Source organism: Trachymyrmex septentrionalis, unplaced genomic scaffold, assembly GCF_001594115.1.
Source record: "Trachymyrmex septentrionalis isolate Tsep2-gDNA-1 unplaced genomic scaffold, Tsep1.0 scaffold60, whole genome shotgun sequence".
Taxonomy (NCBI): Eukaryota; Metazoa; Arthropoda; class Insecta; order Hymenoptera; family Formicidae; genus Trachymyrmex; species Trachymyrmex septentrionalis.
The window spans coordinates 5,102,100-5,124,568 of NW_017305779.1; the positions used below are offsets into that span (position 1 = coordinate 5,102,100).

The window sequence follows — 22,469 nt, forward strand, 5'->3', positions numbered from 1 at the left end:
TTTTCTAGTTTTAAGAATTCAAAAAAGAAGAATAAATTGAACCAAGATTAAAATTAATTTTATTGGAAATAGTCATTAGTGTATATCTCTATTTTAATCTTAATTATAATAAGCTGTGTTGTTTTTTCTTTTTTTTATGAAAATTACTTTGCACATTTTTGTAATATTCTTTACAAATTTAATTAATTTTATTTAATTAATATTGTGTTTAATCTTTAATAGGAAACGTCATGTATTGATCTTGAGCATAAATTGGATGATGCACGAAGAGCACACGAGGCTCTCATGGTGGAGAAGGGTGACACCATGAATCGATTGGCGCAAGCATTACAAGACAGTCAAACCCAATGTCGTAATCTCATGACCACTAATAACGTTCAGCAGGTGATGCAGCTGCAAGCGCAAGTGAAAATGTTAACTCAGGAAAAAGAAGATCTGCATAAAAACGTACAAGATTTGCAGGTAATTTATTTTTTACAACTTTTTAAAAATAGAATATTATAAGAAACTGATTTAGCGATAAGTTTCTTATTTATTAATTATTATTTGTAGAACAAATTAGACCTAATTAAAAACGACGTTGTGCAATACGATTCGTTATTGGCTACTACTCTGGAGGATGAGTCTGGCTCGATTAGACAAATGAAATTAGGTGAACTTTATAATAAATCAAAATCGAAACCCGTTGATGACATCACAAACAAATTAAAAGGTGAACTACGTAGGTAAGTACCATTTAAATATATTTATCATTTAAACGTTTATTTTTTATTAAATATTGTATTAATTTTGCTGTTTATTTTTTATGCGATGCTATTTTTGTTTAGATGTATAACTGGTCAAGCTGTAAAAAGAAAAGAGATAAATCGTTTAGAGAATACTTTGTCACAGAAAGATAAGGAATTAAATGAAGCTTTGATATTAGCTGACACGTATCGCCAAGAAGTAGCACAGAAGGCAAGCGAATTAATGAATGCGCGCAAGCGAATTAATGAATTAGAAGAAGAATTGAAATCTCTATTAACAGACGAAGCCATGAAAGCAAATGCTAAAATACAAAAACTCTCACATCATTTAAATGATGTGAAGAAACAGTGTGAGCTACTACGCGATGAAAAGATTAATTTGGAACAGAAATTAGAGGAGGCTTTAGCTGTTAATCAGGAGAAACTCAAAAAAATGCATCAGGAGACTATGGAACAACAAGAAAAAGAAGCCATCGATGAGTACAACAAAGAGTACCTGGAGATACATGCTAAAGCCATAGAAAGAGTGAAACAAGAAGCACAAATAGAAATAGTACAATTGACGTAAGTATCGTTTTTGTTTTTAATTACATTGCCTTTATATAACTTAATAAAAATGTTAATAAATATTATTAATAAATCTATGCAAATAATATATACAAATGGAATTTCTATTTTTAGTGTACAATTAGAGCAAACACAAAAAGAGTTAGATCGTGTAAAAGAATTGTACATAAACGTTTGCGGGACGAAAGAACATTTAATAAACGAGCATAAAAACGAAATTAAAATGCTGAAAAATAAATATGCTGCAATTGAATCACATCAGAAGGATATGGAGAAATTGGAGAACGAATTACAAACGCAGATTAAATTGTGTAATAAGTTAACTAAGGAATGCGAGGACTTCAAAAGTAAAATAATCGAATTAGAAAAAGATTTAGTGTACGAAAGAAGAAAAAAGGAGGATCATGTAAAAAAAATACATTCAGAAATAGAAAGGGGTAAGTATTGAAGTCATATAAAGCAAGAAATTTGAAACCTTTTGCATGGAAAGTATGATGAATGTCTCATTTTTTTTTTTAATTTAATATTCTATTTCAAGCAAAAGAAGAAGCGTTACATGAACTACGAAATGCACATCCAAATCAAGAAATAAGTTTTCTTTTGCCGGATCATTGTTCTGAACATCTAGAAAAAATTAACCAGGTATAAAATAAGTCAAGCTTGCAAACTTTAAAACTTCGAAATTGTATGAAAAGTTGTTATATTTGAGATTCAATTATATTTCATATATTTAAAAATCTATTCTTTATGCTCTGAATAATATTCTATTCTATTATAGTTGGAGGAAGATTGCAAACGCTTAGAAGAGAAGCTCCAAATTGCTGTGCAAGAACAAAAAAAGTTATCCGATTATCAAACCGAATTAGATGATGCTAAATTGAAAATAGCGCAAATGGAGATCACGCAGGAATCATGGAAGAAAAAATACGAGAAGATTGCTAGTGAAAGAAAGGATCTTCTCGCAAAAATTTCCAAATTAGATTTGGAATTATTGAATTTGAAACGCACTGCGAAACTAGAAGATTCGGATGATGTAAAGTTGAAAATTTCTCGGTTTCAAGCGGAGAACGATACACTGAAAAATCAATGTGACAGTCTGCTTAGTGAAAGAAATACTTGTAAAGAGAAAATTTCTGAACTAGAAACTGAACTCTTCAATGAGAGAAAAAAAGTTAATAATTTCGAAGGATTGCGGAAAAATGGCGAAAGTACATTAAACTCGAACAGTGAGTTGGAGAAAGAACCCTCTCATTACAAAGATCCAGGTGTCGCACAATTATCCAGGCTAAATAACTCGAAAGAAGGACGTTTGAACGAATCAGCAGCATTGGAACAGAGGATACAACAATTCGAACATGATCTACGAAGTAAAGACGAAAAACTGAGCAGACTATTAAAAGATTTCAAGAAGATAAAAGACGAGAGAGATCAGCTAGTGATGAAATTGCGAAATCAAGCCAAACAATTTGAACAATTTGTCAAAAGTCAGAATAAAGTGTCCGCGGAATTGAATCTGTCTCCCCGCAGTACGGGCGACAGTACCGACTTTCAGAAGATGAAGGAGATTATGGCGAAAGAGGTACGAGAAGAAATGGAGCAGAGAGTAGCAAAAGAACTCAGAGGAATCGGAGAACAGAATAGAAAAGAGCTAGAGGAGTTGCAAGGAAAGTACAAAACTACTGTATTAGAGTTGCAAAGACAGTGTAGCGAGAAAGATGAAGAGATGGAAACTCTGCGAAAGGAGATAAAAGAAGAGAAAATGAAGGTCGATCAAATCAGTCAAATTATAGGAAGCAAAGTAGAGACTTACAGCCAAGAGTTTCAAGCGCGGAGGCTATGTATCGAGAAATTGACCATGGCTTTAAAAAAGAAAGAGAACCAAGTTGAGGAGGATAGAAATTATATGGCCGAGATTATGACAAAATGGATGGCTGAACTAAAAGAGAGTAAAGCTAAGGAAAAGGAGAAAGATGAGGAGATACAAAAGCTGAAATTCACTGAGGAAAAATTAAACGTCGAACTGAAAACATTGATCGAGAAACAAAAGCATTTGAAGAACAAATATCGAAAGGCAAAACAGACTGCGAATAATTACAAGGTACATATATAAGAATCAACATTTATCAATTTTTTTTTTCTAAAAGACACATATAACGTGTTCGAATTTTAGATCCATGCAGAGAATAATCGGGAGTTTCTATTGCGTGAATGTAAACGTATCGAGGAGGGATACAAAAAGGCCATCGAAGAAGCACAGCAAAGCTGTCTAGCGCACGACGAGCAGTATACTACAAAAGCCAAGAAGCTTGAGCAACAACATGTAGAAAAAATGGAACAAATGCAACTTACACTGAAGTACAAAGATAAATGTTGAAGTACGTACTAAGTATTCTTTAAATATATGCAATATAGCTTTCCTTCGGCTAAGATAAAGCGGTAGTTACAGAGGCTAGATACCTTTTTTGTCTTTAATTTAAAGCACATTATTGTACAACAATATATTAGCGGAGTTTTTTAATGTTAGGGACCAATGTACGCGTAAGTAAATCATATGATATCGGTAAAATTATTATATCGCGTTTGCTTGCCAATCTCGAATCTCGACGAAACGGCGGACGTTAAATGTAGCTATAAAGCTATATACATCTGAAGTACAAGTGTCTGGTAAATCATAATGTAATGCTATGCATATTATTAGTCAGTAGGAAAAAATCGTTTTTATAATATAATTAATATTGTACAGTAGAGTTTCTATTCTGTAATAATCGTCGGGATTGAAATGCCTCGTTCTCTCTTTCTCATTCCATATCATTACAACAAATATGTAGAGGAAAAGCGGCACAAACGACTGTTTTAAAACAGAAAGAGATCGACAATAAAGGAAAACAGAATAGAGGTGTTCTATTGTACATCACAATTTTATAAATTGTCTATAACTTAAGGCGAAACACAAGCTCGCGAACAAAAGAGAAAACTTTAGTCATGTGTTTCCGCTGAGCATTATTATGACATAATAAGCAAGACTGGATCTCTCATTCTTTCTCTCTTTTTTTCTTATGAAAGTAAGCGTAATAAAGAGAGAAAATCAAAACATAGACTTTAAGAAAAACATTTAATCTTTGGCTCTCTTTTCTCATTCTCTTTTTTTCTTCCGTGAAAATCTCTACTCTGTAACGTTTATTCTCGAGCATAAGGCAATTATTTATATTTTGTGCGCAAGGAAGCGCACAAATAATATTGGAATAAAACATAGGTATCGTACAAAGTATGATTCTTAGAAAAGACTCCGCACAAACCTTATGAAAATTTAATTTCGGTCGAATTGGCTGAAAATTTGATGTAGATCTTATCCTGATAAAAAGTCTCCAGGTACAACTTCCTATAATAAACTGTTTCACCTCTCAAATTCAATTTAAGATTTGTGCGGAATCCTTTGCTTTATATATGACATGTCTTATCTAGAAATTCTGATTATATTAAACATTTTCTAGTACGTTAGACAGCAGGACTGAGTATCAAAGATCTATTTTATCTTTATTCTCAATTGACTTAAAAAGTATATTTAAAAAATAATTAGATCTGAAGCATTCGTCGTATTTTTTTATTGAAAATTTGGCGAAACATCTAATTGAATATTCAATTGAAATAATTTAATCGATTCTCCTCCTATTTCTTTCTTTCTTTCTCTTTATCTCTCAATTAATTTTATTACGCAATTGTGTGCAATCTCAGAGAATGGCCAATTACGTATCGGCTTGTAAGAATCGCGGAATATAATATAAATCAAATAAATCTCTATGTATATCTCTTTTTTACGTGAAGATCTTTGTAAAATTATTCTGACATCAATGTCGTACGTTTAAATAGGTAAACATTAGTTTACCAGTGTCGTCACTGGATATAGAGAAGTATTATTAAAATTAATTAGTTAATTAATGTATTTTTGTATATGTAGAGTGAATTAATTTATTTTTTGTAATAAAGAATTTATGTCGCTGTCGAAATGTATGATTGTTGCATTATTTTATTCCAACAATTCTTGTTTTATATGTACAAATTTGTAATATTGTTAAAATTTAAAAAATTTTACACACACACACAGGGTGCCTTATTTTCAAAGGTTTCACTGAAACACTGCGTTAAATCGAAAAATGTTTCAAACAAAAGTTTTGTGATTTCCAGGGGGACATAAGATTGATTTCATCTTGGATGGTTGTTGTTAAGGTCAAGGTAAGGTTACTTCATTTTCAATTTTTTTATGGAACTCTTCGTTTTTTATTAGATATTCTTGTAGCTTACCTTGAGAATTTTTCGAAACTCTATAATAAAATATTTTTTCATTAAATACTTTGCGAGTTGTAAGATTTGAAAGTTACAGTACCGCCAGCATTAACATTATCCAAGGTGATGATCTTGATCTTGAAAAATATTATCCAGGTCATGATCCTGAACAACATTCAAGAGGTTTTAGCCGTTGGCGGACACTTTGGGCAATGCTAATGCCAACGGTATTGTAACTTTCAAGTCTTATAACTCGCAAAGTATTTAATGAAAAAATATTTTATTATAGAGTTTTGAAAAATTCTCGTAAGCTACAAGAATATCTAATGAAAAATGGGGGGGGGGAGTCCCCCTCGAAGTCACAAAACTTTTGTCTGAAACATTTTTCGATTTAACGCAGTGTTTCTGAGATATTTGGATCCTTTAAAATGGGACACCCTGTATGCGTATGTATATGTGTATATTTGTATATAATGTAACATTAAAATGTTAAAAATATATACATATATAATCTTTCCTGTTAACGTTACAAATTCATTTTACGAAGATATAGATACGTATGTGTACGTATATGTATGTATCTATATCGACGACGTAATAAAATCGCGCGATAAAACAGATACTGCATTAAAGAGCTGATTCGTTCGTTCCGTGACACGCCGTATATACACCGAGTTGCGCAGCGTCATCGAAATGGGATGATGCCGAGTGCGTTCTGGCAGGAAGGAACGTTCTGTCGAGATACGAGTGTGTTACAGCGACTCTGAGAAAGAAGACGAGTGTTCGCTATTGAGAACGCCGGCTTCTTCGCGGCTGCATCATGTATCTGTTGCTATTGCTCTGTGCCTTGATCGTGTTATGCTGGTCAACGATTCAGCTTCGAAGCGAATTCGCCGCGAACTGGACTCTCAATCATGATGCGCTGTCGCTGCGAAGCGCCAGATATAAATATGAAATCAAGACGCTCGACGTGCGCGTAAGTTGTCGCACATGTTGCACATATTAATATGATATATCAATTGTTAATTTCTATCAATTAAAAAAAACCAATAATTAATCGTACATTAATTATTAATAATTCACTAGTCAATTTAACATTAATTATTAGCTGCGAGATAGTTATATATTTCTTTTTGTTGCAAATAATTGTATATTAAAACATATTCCATGTGTATCATCATGTGATTCATGTTGAACTTTCCACTTATACTACTTGTAATAATATTTTGAATAAGAACAAATATAAAGATACACTTTATAATATCATTGATTAATATATTATATTACATATGTATACAATTAACATGTATGAAATAATTATCACATCATGTATAATTATCATAGTACACCTGATCTGAATAAGTCGCGCAAATCCGGTACGGTATTAATTAATAATTACGAGGTGATTGTTAGTTCAGATAGTTTAGATAGTTAATTTCTGTTAAATGCAAAACTGATAATTATAAAAAAGTCAATTATTCGTAACGAAAATAAATTCGTTATCTAATAATTACTGTTGATAATTTTACGATATGGTTCTCAAGGTCGATCACTTCAGTTTCGCTGTACAAGATACCTTCAAATTGAGATATCTCATAAATGACACTTGGCGAAAACAGCAAAATGCCCCTATATTCTTCTACACCGGAAACGAAGGCAACATTGAAGTTTTTGCGCAGAATACGGTAAGAGCGATCAGCTGTTTAGTCACAATAATTGATAGAACGCAATATTGCGTTATCCAGGCCACTTAATTAGCTACAGCTTATATGACTTAATAAGTGTTTACATTTGTTGTGAATATTTTATTGTGCGTTCCTAATGCAATATCTTTCTAACAAGCACAAAGCTAGTGATAAAGCTTCTCAATTACACTCCAATACATAAATAATTACTATAATTGTTATAGGATTATTAATGAAATAACATACAAATAAATAAAAGTAGATTAATGAGAGTAAGCGCAAATAAATTACGCAAATTATTATGAAATAATTCAATACTCTATAATTGATGTCTTCTTTATTTGAATGTTTCAACTCTCTTTGGACTTCTTAGTAATGTAAATACAAAAGTATTGATAGCTCATACTCATGATGATCAAGTCATTTACAAATTGAAACGTTACTAATTTGAAAAATAAAAAAAAATATCATTAGAATGGAAAATTCAATGAATAAAGAAAAAATAAGTGACTTGCCATTAAAGAGCGTGTTACATATTAAAAATCAAAATTAAATACAGATGTTGTAGTAGTCAAGAATTTAGACATACAGATTGTACATGTTAAGATCATGTCCGTACATAACAACATGTTGCTCAAATTTCATTATTATTTCATAATTCGAGCGATAATTATCATATTCATCATAAGTACGGACGTGATCTTGACATGTACAATCTGTGAATTCTTGATACTACAACGCATCTGTATTTAATTTTGCTTTTTAATATGTAATAAAGCTTTATGAGCTTTTCATTTCTTAATAGTGAATCATTTATTTTTTCTTTGCTCATTGAATTTTCCATTATAATATTTTTTTTTAAATTTGTCAGATTAATAATCTTTGTCAATTTGTAAGTAACTTGATCATTATGGAAATGAACTATCAACACTTGTATCTACATTACTGAGGAGAATTCTAAAGAAAGTTGAAACACACGTTCAAATAAAGAAGACTCATTCCAACTACAGAGTATTAAATTATTTCATAATAATTCGCGTTCTTTATCTACGCTGATTCTCATTAGTCTATTTTTATTTATTTGTATGTTATTTAGAATTTGAGAGTCTATTTGTAATTATTATTAATGAAATAATAGTAAATAAAGTATAGAAATAAGTTAATATCGTTAAAAAAATACTAAAATATAATTAACAAAATATTTGAAAATGTAGAATAGATTGTAGAAAACTATACAGTATTTAATAAATAAGATTTGTTTCTCTATTTTATTTTTCATTTATGCATTGATTCACATTCAAAATCAATTTAATTTCACTTGATTAAATCGTAATTATAAATTGAGATAATTTTTTATTTAATAAATAAATCTCAAAACTACGAAATTAATATATTAAATTAGAGCGATGAGATTGTCACAAAACATTTTTTTAGTAAACTAAGTTGATCATGTTTCATAAATTATCTTTCAAATTTAAATAATAATTGGTTACGAGCCAAAATGAATGTTTATTGCTCAAATGTATTTGATGAATGTAATGAACAATAAAATAGATTTAATTCAACCTTTATCAGGTTATTTTTAGTGTTAGACAAAAACAGAGTATTTTGTATTGCACCCAATACGAATATCGAACAATAATTTGCCGCAGTTTGAAATATAAAAAACTATGTCATACAAGTATTACTTGTATTACTAAATTACTGATAAATCTTGCTAAAACATTACTAGATTTCAACCTTTTGGTTGAAATGTATATGTTATCTCATTTCAATTCTTTAAAAACGAGCTTGATATATTCCACAGGGCTTTCTATGGGAAATTGCACCGAAATTTAACGCATCGGTAATATTCGCTGAGCACCGTTATTATGGCGAATCGCTACCTTACGGGAATCAGTCCTTCGCGGATCTGCAGCATCGCGGCTATCTAACGTCCCAACAAGCTCTAGCTGATTATGTAGAACTTATCGCGCATCTGAAGTCGCAACCAAGATATAACCGTAGTCCAGTCATAGTTTTCGGTGGCTCTTATGGTGGTATGCTTAGCGCTTGGATGCGCATGAAGTATCCCGATGTTGTTCAAGGGTATGTTTTATCGCTGGATGACAGTGATATCTTTATATAGCTGTAAACGTACAGGCACAGGAGTGTAGAGAAAATATATTTAAATGTATGCCTATTGCATTAAATATATCTAAATATACTCTGATAAAAAAAAAGTTATGTAAACGCGCGCGCGTATGTGTGTGTATATAAAATATAATATAGTAATGTTTAAGAGAACTACCATTGATATTCAAAACTCTATCGTATAGGTATGATAATATACAATGTCTGAAACAAGATATATATGCATAAAATAATATTATTTATTAACAATAGCAAATTCATTTAAACAGCAACTCCCCCCAAACATATAATATTACATATGATATTATCGATGCGTTGCAGCGCAATTGCGTCCTCCGCGCCACTTCTACAGTTTACTGATGTTGTGGATTGCGAGGTGTTTGCTCGGATAACAACCTCAGATTATAAAACTGTGAATCCAACGTGTCCGATGCTTATCCAGAAGACATGGAGCACGATAACAAATGTAACTTCAAACGGTAATGAGATAGTTCTCCAACGTTTCGCGTTAATTCGCTGATCCCTTAATCTTTGGTAATTCTCTGATTCTTGCTGTTTTAGACGAGGGCAAAAAATGGCTGTCGGATAATTGGAAACTGTGCGAGCTACTGAAAACCGCGGAGGATGTTAAAACGCTGAAAAATTTCTTGCAGGAAGTCTACATAAACCTGGCCATGGTCAACTATCCGTACGAAACTAACTTCTTAGCGCCACTACCTGGAAATCCGATTAATGTAAGCGCATATCTCTAATTTTGAAATCATAAACTTTCTTCCATGGATTTTCGGGTGAATATAATATTTTTTTCTTATTGAAAGTTGGACAAAATTATTATATTCCATGCTATATGTATATATTAGAGCAATATATAGATTTCAATTAAAATCAATTTGAAAATTTCCGAACTGATGATTTGAACGTTATTGCTCAGGTTTTCTGTCAACATTTAACAAACGTATCATTAACGGGAAAATCGCTGTTATTGGCACTTCATCGAGCTATCAGTGTTTATACCAACTATACAGGGCAAACAAATTGTATCTCCATGAAAAATGCAGAGCCAGGCTTGGACGCTGATCAGGGATGGGATTATCAAGCATGCACAGAAATGGTGATGCCGATATGTACCGATGGCATCAATGATATGTTTGAGCCGGTGAAGTGGAGCATCGCAGATTACAACAATACCTGTTTCAAGAAATATTCTGTATCGCCGCAACCTTATCTAGTTTGTGAGCAGTACGGCTGTAAGAATTTTAACACCGCAAGTAACATCATTTTCAGGTACATAAAACAATAAGTAAATTTAAATTTTTTTCTTGCTTCTCTCATCTTTTGTACATATTTCTGTTTCTAATTTTATTATACTGTTATATTATAGATTTTCTTTCTATTTTATACTTCTATTCCTTTCCTGTTAATATTCTCACACTTCCATTTCGATATTATTTTAATTTTGCGTCTATTTTCTACAACTTTTCATTGCTAAATCATCAATCAACTTTTATTTTTTTTTTACAGTAATGGATTGTTAGATCCGTGGGCAAGCGGAGGTATACTCCGCAATTTATCCCAGTCAGCGATTGCAATATTGATGCCAGATGCTGCGCATCATCTTGACTTACGAGAAACTAACAGTAATGATCCATACAGTGTTCGCATGACACGCAAATTCCATCAATTTTGGATTGATAGGTGGATCAGGGAATATTGATAGAATAGGAAATTTTTAAAGTTTGATGCGATGAAAGTAGTTTGTGAGATTATCAAGAATAACGCTCGATCAAAATTTGTCTTCTTTATTTCTTAAATGAAAAATACAAAAACAGGACACCTACGTCGCGACAACAATAAATACTCAGCGTTGGTCCGGCTATAACACTAAACAAAGTTAGCGAAAACTCAATCGAAAACATACGCGAAAAAGCATTTCGGTATCACAGTAAATAAATGCACATAACTCGTCAGACATTCTAAAAGATTTACGAGAGAGTATAAAACATTTAGACAACGTAAAATCCATTTTAAAAACGTGTGATTTTGTCAGACGTTCTCGCGATATTTTTAAATGTTCACGTTGTCTAAAAATCTTTTGTCACAAATCTAATATCACTATAGCACATAAAAATGGCTACTTAATCAAATAAAACGTTCTAACACTCGTAACGCTCTATCGCAATTATTTGACATTGATATTTCATATTAATTATAAATGTTGCTGTATTATCTCTAGTTAATTTTTTTATATTGTTTTATCTATTTCTTATGCCAAGTTTGTCCGAAGGAATCATGTAGGGAACGAGTATAAGCGAATAAAGCTACCGAAGAGATATACGAATTTCTAAATGCAGAATAAATTTCTCTTGAGAGAAACATCGTATTTTTAACCGAATCTATAAATATTATGTAAATATGATATCATGACTTTATACATCGAGTTTCTGAAATCTTTGTCATTCTACAGGTACAGCATTGTCTTTTCACTTTTCTAATGGACTCATATCATGTTTTATATTACTAGAATGATCTCTCTCGTATATTATATTAACACGAAAATGTATATTTCTAATAATTTTAACATATACGATTTGTGACTCTGTTGGAATACTTTTGCTACATTATATTTTATAAATAAAAAATTGAATACTCTTGGACAAAATACTTGTGTCTTCTATGGCGTGCTCTAAAGTCTTGGAATAAAGAATACGTTTAAATAGTTTTGGATTCGTCTACCGTGTCTGTGACAGTGTTAAATTATATTGTCAACCATATTTACGATATAATTAGGCATATTTCGCACATATTATATCTGTAAAAACAAGAACAAGAGAGAGTTTCAAGATATCATTAAAATTTTAAAAGTAATACGGAACATCTCTCTCTCTCTCTCTCTCTCTCTCTCTCTCTCTCTCTTTCGCGCGCGCGAATCCGGAAATGAGAATATTATTCGCATTTTATCGCACCAAGTCGATACGAGTATATTGCAAATATACTGCATGTTTACGCAAACATGGATGCGTGAGTCAAAAAATAGATATATAAAAATGTGAGAAAAGATAAACTTCCGCGATTCCACGACTGAGGATCTTCGTGTTTAGTGCGGTGTACGTCGATGCGCGGTAGTTGGTCTGGGTACGCCAGAGCGGCTTCGCACTTTCTTCGGTTGCACAAACGTATTGTCTATTCCGATGTTGTAAGATAGATATATGTTCGACATGTCTGGTGGCATTGTCTGCAAAAATACAATTAAACAATTTTTATATGTTATTATGTACCTAGATCGAAATTTTGATCATGAGATTTCGATTAGTTTTGGATATTAACAAAAAAATGATATTTCCTTTCTAGAATTAACACGACTAAATGAATAATCTTACGTCTTTATTATTCCCCGTCGGCGATGCGGTTTGCGCTTTGCGCATATTATTCCCTGTATATGCTACGCACTTGAGTTGCCATTCGCCTATATCCTCATTCCAGTGAACATATCTCTTGATCATTGTCTATAAGACAGTGCAAAGATATATTTAAACAATATATTTAGTGTACTCGTGAAATGATATTAATAAAATGACATTAACTTTGATCAATGCTTTTCAGAATCTTTGTCAATCCCTGTTTTGATTAATTTGAAAATTTTAATATTTCATACTTTTATTTCTTTTTAGTTAATATCATTTTAAAAAAACATTTAAAAAAATTGCGCAATACTTCCATACAAACCTGATATTGCACGGGAATATAATGATTCACAATGAGATTTTGCAGCTGCAACTCTCTGCCAATTCCTCGTACACCTTCCAAAAGACCTTCCATCTCTCTTTGATGTTCCTGTTGCAAGTCGGACAACTCTGCCTTGACAGACATTAACATCGTGTATACGCGCGCCAATTTTTTCGTTTTTCCAGCTGCTTCTTCCTGCAGAGACGAATACTTCTCTTCGATATCGATGCGTTCTGCCTCTTTTGCTTTAATGGCCCTCTTCAATTGCTCTTCGCGGCTTTTCCGTTGCTCGAGTTCGACCGCCGCGGCAGCTAACAATTGCTCCTGAGCCTCTGCCTTTTCTAATAAATTTTCACCACCCACTAATATTTTGTTCTGTAAATTCTGCATTTTTTCTCGCAACGCTTCCTTTTCACTCCTGAAATTAGGACACTTAATTTTAAAAGCGTTCGTACTTATTTATTCATTTGATATTACAAATTTAATTAGTCTTGTTATATAATTCTATTTAATTAATTTTACATTTTGACAAAAACTTACTGAGTCTTCTTCAATTCGATAACATCTTTATCCACTGGACTCTTATCGTCTCTCTCAGCCTTATCAACCTTCTCTGTCGAGTCTGTATCTTTATCCTCCAACTCTTCCACCGACATCATTTGACTCCTTCTACGTCGAGCTTTCTTATCTCGCTTCGTTTCTCTCGATTCCTCCGAATCCTCGGATTCATCCTCGGATTCCGAGAGTTCCGCGCCATTTTCCTCCAACTGTTTGCGCAATTGTTCGATCTCGACTTGAAACTGACGAAGCAAAGCATCCTTGGGATCCTCGTTGATCCTCGCATGATTCTTGATGTTCTTCGCGCGATTTGCATAACGTAAAGTGCTTATAGTCTCGTCATAGTTTATATCTGCTGGACTAATGTTCGCACACTGAAATCGTGATATTAATGATATTAGATTTTCAGAGGTGCCAAAGGATTATTATATTAAGAGATTAAATATTTTTTAATTGTGAAAATAATCGTATAATTATAATGGCTACATTCAGTGGACTCAACAGTTGAGTGAGCGGTCACTGCTATTGATGTATTCTTCCAGATCTAAAATGTTGATTGGATGAAAGAACAAACCAATAACAGCGAACACAGTCAATGCATCCGTTGAACACAGTCAATATTACTTACTAAAATTAGTAATGTATTTGTAATATTATTTACAATAAGTAACGTATGAAATGTTTCTATCACTCACCATCAACGTTTTCGAATTTCCACCCAACGAGTCCTGCAGTAATCTAGTCAGTTTAGAATTTCTGTAAGGCACGTGAGAGCTTTGTCCGTCAACTAGCGCAGATATTACGTTCCCTAATGTAGACAATGATAAATTAATCTTAGTGGCTTCGCGAAGCCGCTGACCTGTTGCCTTTGTTTTACTCTGTCTTTCTGATCCCTAAAAATAAAGGAAAATGCAAATAGAACGCATGCAGATAAGAAAACGTTTGGAAAATTTTCTATTTAATATATAATATAAGAAATATTAAGTCACATAAGTATACACTGATATACGTACAGCCAAATCCACCAAATGAAGCTTCCCCATTTTCACATGCTGCTCCCCATCTTCACCGATCTGACTAGATTCAACCGTAATTGTAAATATTGCGTGGGACCGGGAGCTGGACACATTCATGGCAGTAGCCCCAACAACACCTATATTCACAAGTTCAGGATCACTTTTAGTATATACGCACAATCAATTGCTATCTGTTTGCAGCAATATTGTTGTTACTCACGATTTTTATTGCCGAGAGACATAATGCGATCCAAATCGTCAGCATTGTTCACCACGTATCCGCTCAGATCCTTCACAAACACTCCAATGTCCGGTCTTTCTTTCACCTCCAATCGAGTATTCTGATCTTTACCGAGCAAATCCCGAACTTCCTCATTGTAGATCTCTAGATACGTCGCACGCACGAGGAATCTATTAACAATAATTATTAGTATATTTAATACCTGATAAATAAATTCAATTTGCTTAGAACAGTATCTTAGTTATGCTCAACCATTTTAATAGTTCAAGAGGTGTCAAGGTATGCAATAATTTTTATTGCATATTTTATTGTCAATAAAATAAGTGTGTATGATGCCTTACTTCTGATTTTCATCGGCTTTAGCTATATGACCAAAAATGTGAGCAAACGTGTTTGGAATAATTCCTCTGGCTTGCGGGGAGGTTTTAGCACCGGACATAGTATAAGTTTTGCCGGTGCCAGTTTGGCCATATGCAAATATCGTTCCATTGTAGCCCTGTAGCACTTTGTCCACTATAGGCCTGGCCGTCTCATTATAAATATCCACTTGAGTGGAGTCCATGTCGAATACTGCGTCGAAGGAAAAGACTTTTGGTGGCTCTCCGTGAGCTGCATTTTGATTTTCTATGGTAATCTCGGCGTTCAGGGCATCAACATCTATTATATTTTTGCAGTGAGCATCAAACTCTTTGCTGCTCAATGGTCGAACTCGCACTACCACCCTGACATTCTCTATTTCTCCCAGCTCCGTTGTGCTGTCCTATATATGAATGTAATATAAAGATTAAGCTGGCATTTTAAAAGACATTATTTAATTCTAAAGATATATGATTTCTGATACGATAATTAAATGTTTATTATAATATAGTAAAAATAAAAAAAAAGATAGATTAGATTGATTACACTAGAAAACAATAAGATGTGAAAGGCACATAAGAGTCAGTCAATCATTTGAAAGTATATAAAAGAATCTACATATACTATGATAAATTAATTGTATAAATTAAGAATTCTAAAAATTGCGCAATTGATTACATTAGATTCTCTACTAATGTGGATTCAACAAATTTAATACTGTTATATAAATAACAGCAAACTAATATAGTAAATAAATAATTATTACATAATATTGACTAATCAATATTCAATCGATAAAATAAAATATTAGACACGTCGTGAAACTTCTGTCCTTGTCTCGGTTACTGTCACAGCCAAGCTTGACGTTAGAAACGTCAAAATATAAGAGTTTGTTCTCTGCACATACATATTGTAAATATTATATAGAGTATAATACTAACTTCGGTCCCCGGCATCGCGGATCCGTTTTCACCTGTAGCAGTCGCATAAACGCGGGCGTTTCTCACAGCATAATTCGCAACGTTTGCGAAATACGTCAGGGAATGTCGGGCTAGCAGACGACCTCAAATAAACAAATCGATCGATGGTTGTTTCTACTGATAGACTGCGTTGAGAACTGAGGACATCTTTCCCTTATATCGGTAAACGACTGTGCAAATGAGTTTATCAATATATAATTATGTTCCCATTGGTAATATTGCGTTTGATAATCTATGACTTTATCTATAGATGATAAATATGTATCTATTTTATCTACTGTTATAGAGAACAAAACTTTATTGAGAGCAAAACTGCGAAGAAGCTTTGTGAATAGAAATAAATAACGATATAAAAAAGATAGGATTGTGTTGTATATTTCAAGATTATGTTTACATGGAATATTTACATATTGTTTATGTTAAGTTCATATGTCTATTTTTTATATATACAGTATGAATAATGTAAAATATTACGTAAATAATTATTATACATACATGAATTGGATAACAAAATGCAGAAAGAAGTAATGAAGTTTTATGACTGTTTATATTTAATTTTAGTATTCATAAGTAAAATTTAATATTTAAAATAATTGAATATTCATATATAAGTGAAATATATTATAGAAGCTTTAGTGCAGCTGTTTAGTGCAACGAAAATATATTTATAAGGATATAAACTTTGATGATCCATAGATTGTTTACATATATGACACATAAAACATAGTTTACATTACGTATATGTAGATTATTATAAATACTTACGCCTAAACACACAATTCTATAGCAGCGAAAATTTGAATTCAATTTTGTGATTCAAGTTTAGTAATTTTGATCTCATTATGTGTAAGTACTAATAAAAAATAATTATATCATCAAACAAGAAAATACCAAACTTGAACCTCGAAAATTGGATTTAAATCTTATTTCGTTCAGAATAATTGTACCATGTCCAAAATTATTACCTTACATCTAAAGAAACATTTAAAAGTGCATGAAACATTAAATATAAAATTACTTCATTGTTTGAAATTAGAGATAAAAATATATTCATAAATTATAGTTTAATATTTGAGAGAGAGAGAGAGAGAGAGAGAGAGAGAGAGAGAAACCTAAATCTTTAAAAAAATACTTAAAAAACATATGTTTAATTAATAAAATATTTTTGAGATTTCATTGTAATTTTATAAATTCTAATTTGTATAAAACTTAAAGTTAAAGTAAATCGCATAAAAACTTGGCATCTTATCTTATATATAATTATTATATATATTAGATAATTAAAAGAAATCGTAACTACGTTTTTAATTATGTAGTAATGTGAAACATTTGTCTTATTAATAATAAGTCTTGTTAATCGTTGCCTCCCTTTTAGGAAATATAAACGACATTCTTTATTCATTGAATTCCAAGAAGAATAGAACGATCGTGTCTCTTAAAAAGAAAGCAATCAATATATATATACGAGTATATATCTTTCTATATTTATTCCTTATATGCAATAATAAAAATTCTAAAAATCGTATTTCTAAGAATTTTAATTTTAAAGATTTAAATGTAAAAATCTAAATTCACTAATATAAATGATATGAATATGATAAAGTATTAAGAAAAAAAAATTAATTATATATAGAAATTACGTTATCTAAAATTCCAAGAATATTTAAAACTCTTATTCCAAGAATTTCTAAAACTTAAGCTCGGAATTTCAAACCAAGAACAAGGAACAAAAGAAGATCAACTTACAACATTTTAATTTCAAAAACTAGAACTATTAATTATTTTTTATTTACATCGTGTGCAAAATTACGATATGACACACATAACTTTATATCGCAAAGTATATTGTACATACAACTTTTAAATAAGTAATTTCATTTACTTCCTAGAATATATTTCAATTTTTTAGATTTAACATTTTTAAGGCATCTATATGTAGTTTAAGTTTTTTTACTTGATAATTTTACCGAGAACTAATTTGGCATCATCGCTTAATTTATTGAAGAAGAAAATAAGAAGAAAAAGAAGCAAAGGGGAGCGATCGAAAAAGTGCTTTCTAAATTTAAACGTTTCTCATTCAAGCCGCCATTATTGTGCCATTATAAACGTTTTCGTAATTAATTCTTCAGACGATTTGCTTGAAGATATTCTGCTAGTAAGTCGTGTCTATATAACATATAAGTATGTGAATATGAAGAGTTTACCGTTCCCCAACAGTACAAAAGTTGCAGCAATATTGTAGCAATATTACACGTTGCAGCAATGTTGCAGTAATATATTGCTGCAAATTGTGTGGTGTAGGGATTGTTGCTACAAGGTACATTCTACTTTTATCATGTCTTCTTCGATGACATATTGATCATATTGATCATATGAAACAAAGACTTTTGAGTTATTTTCTTAAGATATTTGTGACGTTAATTAATAATTTATTAGTTTTAATAAATCGTAAACGTGAAAAACTTTGAGAATATAAACAACAAAACCCTGTTACTTTTCTTTTTCGCTTAGAACAAAATTGTAAATGTTCAAATTCATTACAAATTTCGATTCAAAGAAAATAACAATCACAACGAAAAATAGATATATTTGCGCGAAATAATATTTTCTGCAAGAATAGATGTACTTTTGCTAAGAAATATTTTCTACAGTAAAGAACAGATATAATATTCTTTATTTAATAGATATGTTTTTAACTGAGAATTAATCTCTCTCTCTCTCTCTCTCTCTCTCTCTCTCTCTCTCTCTCTTTCTCATTTTCTATCTCTAGATTATAGAAAATTCAATCACATTTACCGATTAATCTCCGCTAGAAATAGGACACTCTGCATAATATACTTGTATAATACAACATTGCGCTATAAATGCCGCGTCCTTTACACTTGTATATCGCGCAATTAAACTGTGTAATTAAGTGAATATATAGTAAGCTATCCAAGACATTAAAATGAGCGTGCAGAAATCGTGAGAAAATATCTAACTCAATGCGTAAATCCTTACTTTCTACCGATGAAAGTTCTGGACGGGAATGACGAGTTTGTCATCTGATTATCTTTTAACTGTGGACCTGTTTTTAAGAACCAATCGCGCGACGGAATGGCACCTGTATTTTACAAATTAAGATAATTTGCGTTAATCTTTTCTTTCACTCTCTTCCTTTCTCTCTCTTTATTTCTATATATTTTCCGCATCTTTTTATATATATATTTTTTTCTTTAATATTTCTCTCGTTACAATTTAACACAAGAAACAGAGTATTTACATTTCAGTTAACAATTAATTATTTCACATTCGAAATAAGCTAATGGGACGAGATAGGGTCCAGCTTCGTATTGTGCGTCATCAGCCGTTCCTTCCACATTCTTTCTCTTTCCATCTCGTGTTTTCCTCGGCTTTGTCCCTCTCGTCGAGATGGTTGCCCCCGTCGCGTGGTCGCGTCGTTTGCCTCGTACCCTTCTTTCCATGCCAGAGCCAGCTTCGCGCCCCTCTTGCTCCCCCGATGAGCGTGCCATGCCGGTTCAGAGCGGTGCGGAGCAGCAGCTGACGGACGTAACAATGCGTTGTTCCCGGTGCACGGTAGCGCTATGTCCCGTACAAGTACCAGAAGAAAACCATCACGATAAAGCGACGTCACCGATATAGAGAGGGTCGGTGCTTTCAGCCGTTACGCGGGAACACGATGTGAACTATACTTCGTCCGATACATCACGCATCAGGTAAGAATCAGACTCGATCAAAAGGGCTCTTCTAATTCTCTGACCTGCGAGTGACCGAGAAAAGAAAATTTAGATGCGATCGCGTAAATTTTCTTCGCGAAAGGGTGAAGCCCGAGAACGGTACTTGCGTGACATGTGTGAGATTACGTGAAGTGAGAAAGTCGAAGTGACAGCTGTCGATATACAATAGGCAAAAAAAAAAAAAAAAAAAAAATAAGAGGATGCTGAATCTTACAGAGAGAAAAGAAGATGCTTGTCAATAATCTGACGTCATTCAACGCCTCAATTCCATTCTTGGGACGCTGGATACTATATTCGCGAGGATTAATTAATCGAGCGGCGGCGAGACTAATTAAAACTTGTTTTTGAAGTTATAAAAATAAAAATTTGTACAAATAAAAAGTAGGTCGAATGTGAAACAAAGCGAGAAATCTAATGAGTGAAAATTGATACGATGGTATCAGTGCGTTTACTTGAAATGCAATCATTGACGACTCGAAAGTGCATGCGCTTTACTGAATAAAGTAATTCTGTGTAACAATTAATACGTATTTGAAGCGCAGCGTATGAGCGCTTCAAATATAAATATGCTAGAAATATATAATCAGAAATATAAAATCGTAGTGGGGATGACTTTGTACATTTGTATCCTGGTTAATGTGCATTGCCATTTTCCACTGGCGAAAAGTGCGCATTATCTGCTACCTTGACGCGTTCAGTGAAATGCATTTGAAAGAGGAATAGTATTTCCATATAAATTGCAAGCGGTTCTCACCGCACAGGTTTCTGTGTGGCTACCATTTCTGTTGCGCAATAAATACGCGATATGTCGAGGTATATATGAATGTGGCCCCCCCGAGGCACATTTACATGACGCCATAACGTTCACTCCGCCTTCGGAACTTAGAACTCGCAGAATTATTGATCGATCCGGTCACGAGCGTACACTAACGCGCAAACTAATTGCGCGTAAATTTGTATAGCCAAATCTTGTAGGGACGTTAAGCATGGAGGAGAACGATAAAGCGTGAATATTGCATGACGTTATACTAGCAGATATTCGATGATAAATCACTTACCTAGATGCATGCTAAACAAGACGCCAACACGTAGAAATAACCAGCGCACGTGGAGCGTTGTACGTATATCTGTTGCCTTTGATTACGCACATCATACGAGTTACGCTTTTGATTTTAATGAATTCAGACCGCAATTACATAAATTGCCCGGCGTAGAATATCTTGGCGCAACCGTGTCATTAAAAAATTATGTTTGCATGTTATGCGACAATCTGGTATATCTTTAGAGAAATGAAGAACATTTTTAAGCGGTGGCACTTTTTTTCAAATATACATTTTATGAACAAAATTGTATATAATTTTTACGATATATTGTACGTTTTGTAAAGTCGTGCTAGCTATCGATTTAAAGTTATTTTTTTTCAAGCAAAGTTATTTTTTTCTTTTGCAGAAATAATTTATATTAATACAGAAAAAAAAAACGATTTTTTGGAAGTATCTATATTATATAATAATAAAAATTTAGCTGGATACAGAATTTAAAAATAATTTTGTTGGACCACCAAAATAATTACGTATAGCAATAATAAGCAACATTGTTGAAAAATGTGTTTCAGCAACCAGTTTAATTGTCAGCAACCAGTGTAAAAATGAAAATAAAAAGTACAACTTCCAATGGCTTTGGTCTTGACAAATGTTATCCCCAGGACATGATCCTGAATAGCATTCAAGAGGTTTTAATTGTCAGCATCGGTCGCACACTTTGCGTAATGTTAATGCTGGCGATGCTGTAACCTTCAAGCCTTATAACTAAAAAAAATGCTTAATGAAAAATGACTTTATTATAGTGTTTTGAAAAACTCTTGACACAGGTTATTATAGATTCTGCTATAAAAAATAAGGTATTCCGTTTAAAAAAATTGATTTGACCTTAACTTGACTTTGGTGACGCGACCCAAGATCAAATGGATGTAAATAAATCTTTTTAAACCCTACAACTTTTGTTTGAAACATTTTTTCTCAAAAATGTTTTGCTTTCGAGATATTTGATCGTTTTCAGACTTGTGATACGCCCTATATATGTTATATGTATATAATAAACGTATTTATTTTATTAAGCCGGTTGTTCCATTTTTAGATAAACTATGTAGTAATTCATCTATTGGGTAAACAAAAAGTAAAAGAATAAGAGTATAAAAAAGTAAGAGAGTAAGACAGTAAGCGAAAAATAGAATAACTCAGCCTAGATTGAAAAATTATGTATTCAAAATGAAAACCTATGTACAGTTTACTATACTCTATTGTTTATTATAGTTTATATAGCATCTAAGAAGTTAAGTTTCTCAATAATCCGAAGCTAAAGCTAATTGTAAGACTCATCAGTTTTCATAAAATCCTTTCCTCTCTCTCTCTCTCTCTCTCTCTCTCTCTCTCTCTCTCTCTCTCT

At 32.4% G+C, this 22,469-nt stretch overlaps 4 protein-coding genes across 4 annotated transcripts in view; 3 read left to right on the forward strand and 1 right to left on the reverse strand.

The window, feature by feature from the left end:
- LOC108752639 (centrosomal protein of 152 kDa-like) overlaps positions 1 to 4,399 on the forward strand; it is a 7,159-nt gene extending 2,760 nt beyond the window's left edge. The window contains exons 5-11 of the mRNA XM_018493623.1: positions 223 to 462; positions 553 to 725; positions 828 to 1,310; positions 1,428 to 1,750; positions 1,852 to 1,955; positions 2,092 to 3,411; positions 3,484 to 4,399. Of these exons, the coding sequence (XP_018349125.1) occupies positions 223 to 462; positions 553 to 725; positions 828 to 1,310; positions 1,428 to 1,750; positions 1,852 to 1,955; positions 2,092 to 3,411; positions 3,484 to 3,687 (2,847 nt within the window). The 3' untranslated portion in view covers positions 3,688 to 4,399. The remainder of the gene's footprint in view (positions 1 to 222; positions 463 to 552; positions 726 to 827; positions 1,311 to 1,427; positions 1,751 to 1,851; positions 1,956 to 2,091; positions 3,412 to 3,483) is intronic.
- Positions 4,400 to 6,289: 1,890 nt separating this feature from the next.
- Positions 6,290 to 11,907, forward strand: LOC108752624 (lysosomal Pro-X carboxypeptidase). Its single transcript, XM_018493591.1, has 7 exons — positions 6,290 to 6,570; positions 7,139 to 7,279; positions 9,087 to 9,367; positions 9,734 to 9,891; positions 9,974 to 10,146; positions 10,344 to 10,696; positions 10,934 to 11,907. The coding sequence occupies exons 1-7, from the start codon at positions 6,415 to 6,417 to the stop codon at positions 11,124 to 11,126; spliced, it is 1,455 nt and encodes a 484-aa protein (XP_018349093.1). The 5' UTR covers positions 6,290 to 6,414; the 3' UTR covers positions 11,127 to 11,907.
- Positions 11,908 to 11,979: 72 nt separating this feature from the next.
- LOC108752623 (kinesin-like protein KIF3A) lies at positions 11,980 to 16,365 on the reverse strand. The gene is made up of 9 exons (XM_018493590.1): positions 16,249 to 16,365; positions 15,292 to 15,710; positions 14,930 to 15,120; positions 14,707 to 14,846; positions 14,389 to 14,586; positions 13,676 to 14,067; positions 13,136 to 13,553; positions 12,790 to 12,915; positions 11,980 to 12,644 (listed from the first exon to the last, which is right to left on the reverse strand). Exons 1-9 carry the CDS (start codon positions 16,261 to 16,263, stop codon positions 12,507 to 12,509), a joined length of 2,037 nt encoding a protein of 678 aa, XP_018349092.1. The 5' UTR covers positions 16,264 to 16,365; the 3' UTR covers positions 11,980 to 12,506.
- A 3,509-nt stretch (positions 16,366 to 19,874) lies between these two features.
- The window catches only part of LOC108752638 (tricalbin-1-like), a 33,287-nt gene continuing 30,692 nt past the window's right edge, over positions 19,875 to 22,469 (forward strand). Inside the window, exon 1 of the mRNA XM_018493622.1 lies at positions 19,875 to 20,003. The gene's annotated coding sequence lies outside the window, so the exon portion shown is untranslated. The remainder of the gene's footprint in view (positions 20,004 to 22,469) is intronic.

Bases quoted from the DNA above. Each gene is read 5' to 3' on its own strand.
- LOC108752624 (XM_018493591.1), top strand. From the start codon at position 6,415: ATGTATCTGTTGCTATTGCTCTGTGCCTTGATCGTGTTATGCTGGTCA. The intron at 6,571-7,138 runs GTAAGTTGTCGC...ATGGTTCTCAAG, and splicing joins TCAAGACGCTCGACGTGCGC to GTCGATCACTTCAGTTTCGC. The intron at 10,147-10,343 runs GTAAGCGCATAT...GTTATTGCTCAG, and splicing joins TACCTGGAAATCCGATTAAT to GTTTTCTGTCAACATTTAAC.
- LOC108752623 (XM_018493590.1), bottom strand. The intron at 12,916-13,135 runs GTTTGTATGGAA...ACTGTCTTATAG, and splicing joins ATATTCCCGTGCAATATCAG to ACAATGATCAAGAGATATGT. The intron at 12,645-12,789 runs GTAAGATTATTC...GTATTTTTGCAG, and splicing joins CGACGGGGAATAATAAAGAC to ACAATGCCACCAGACATGTC.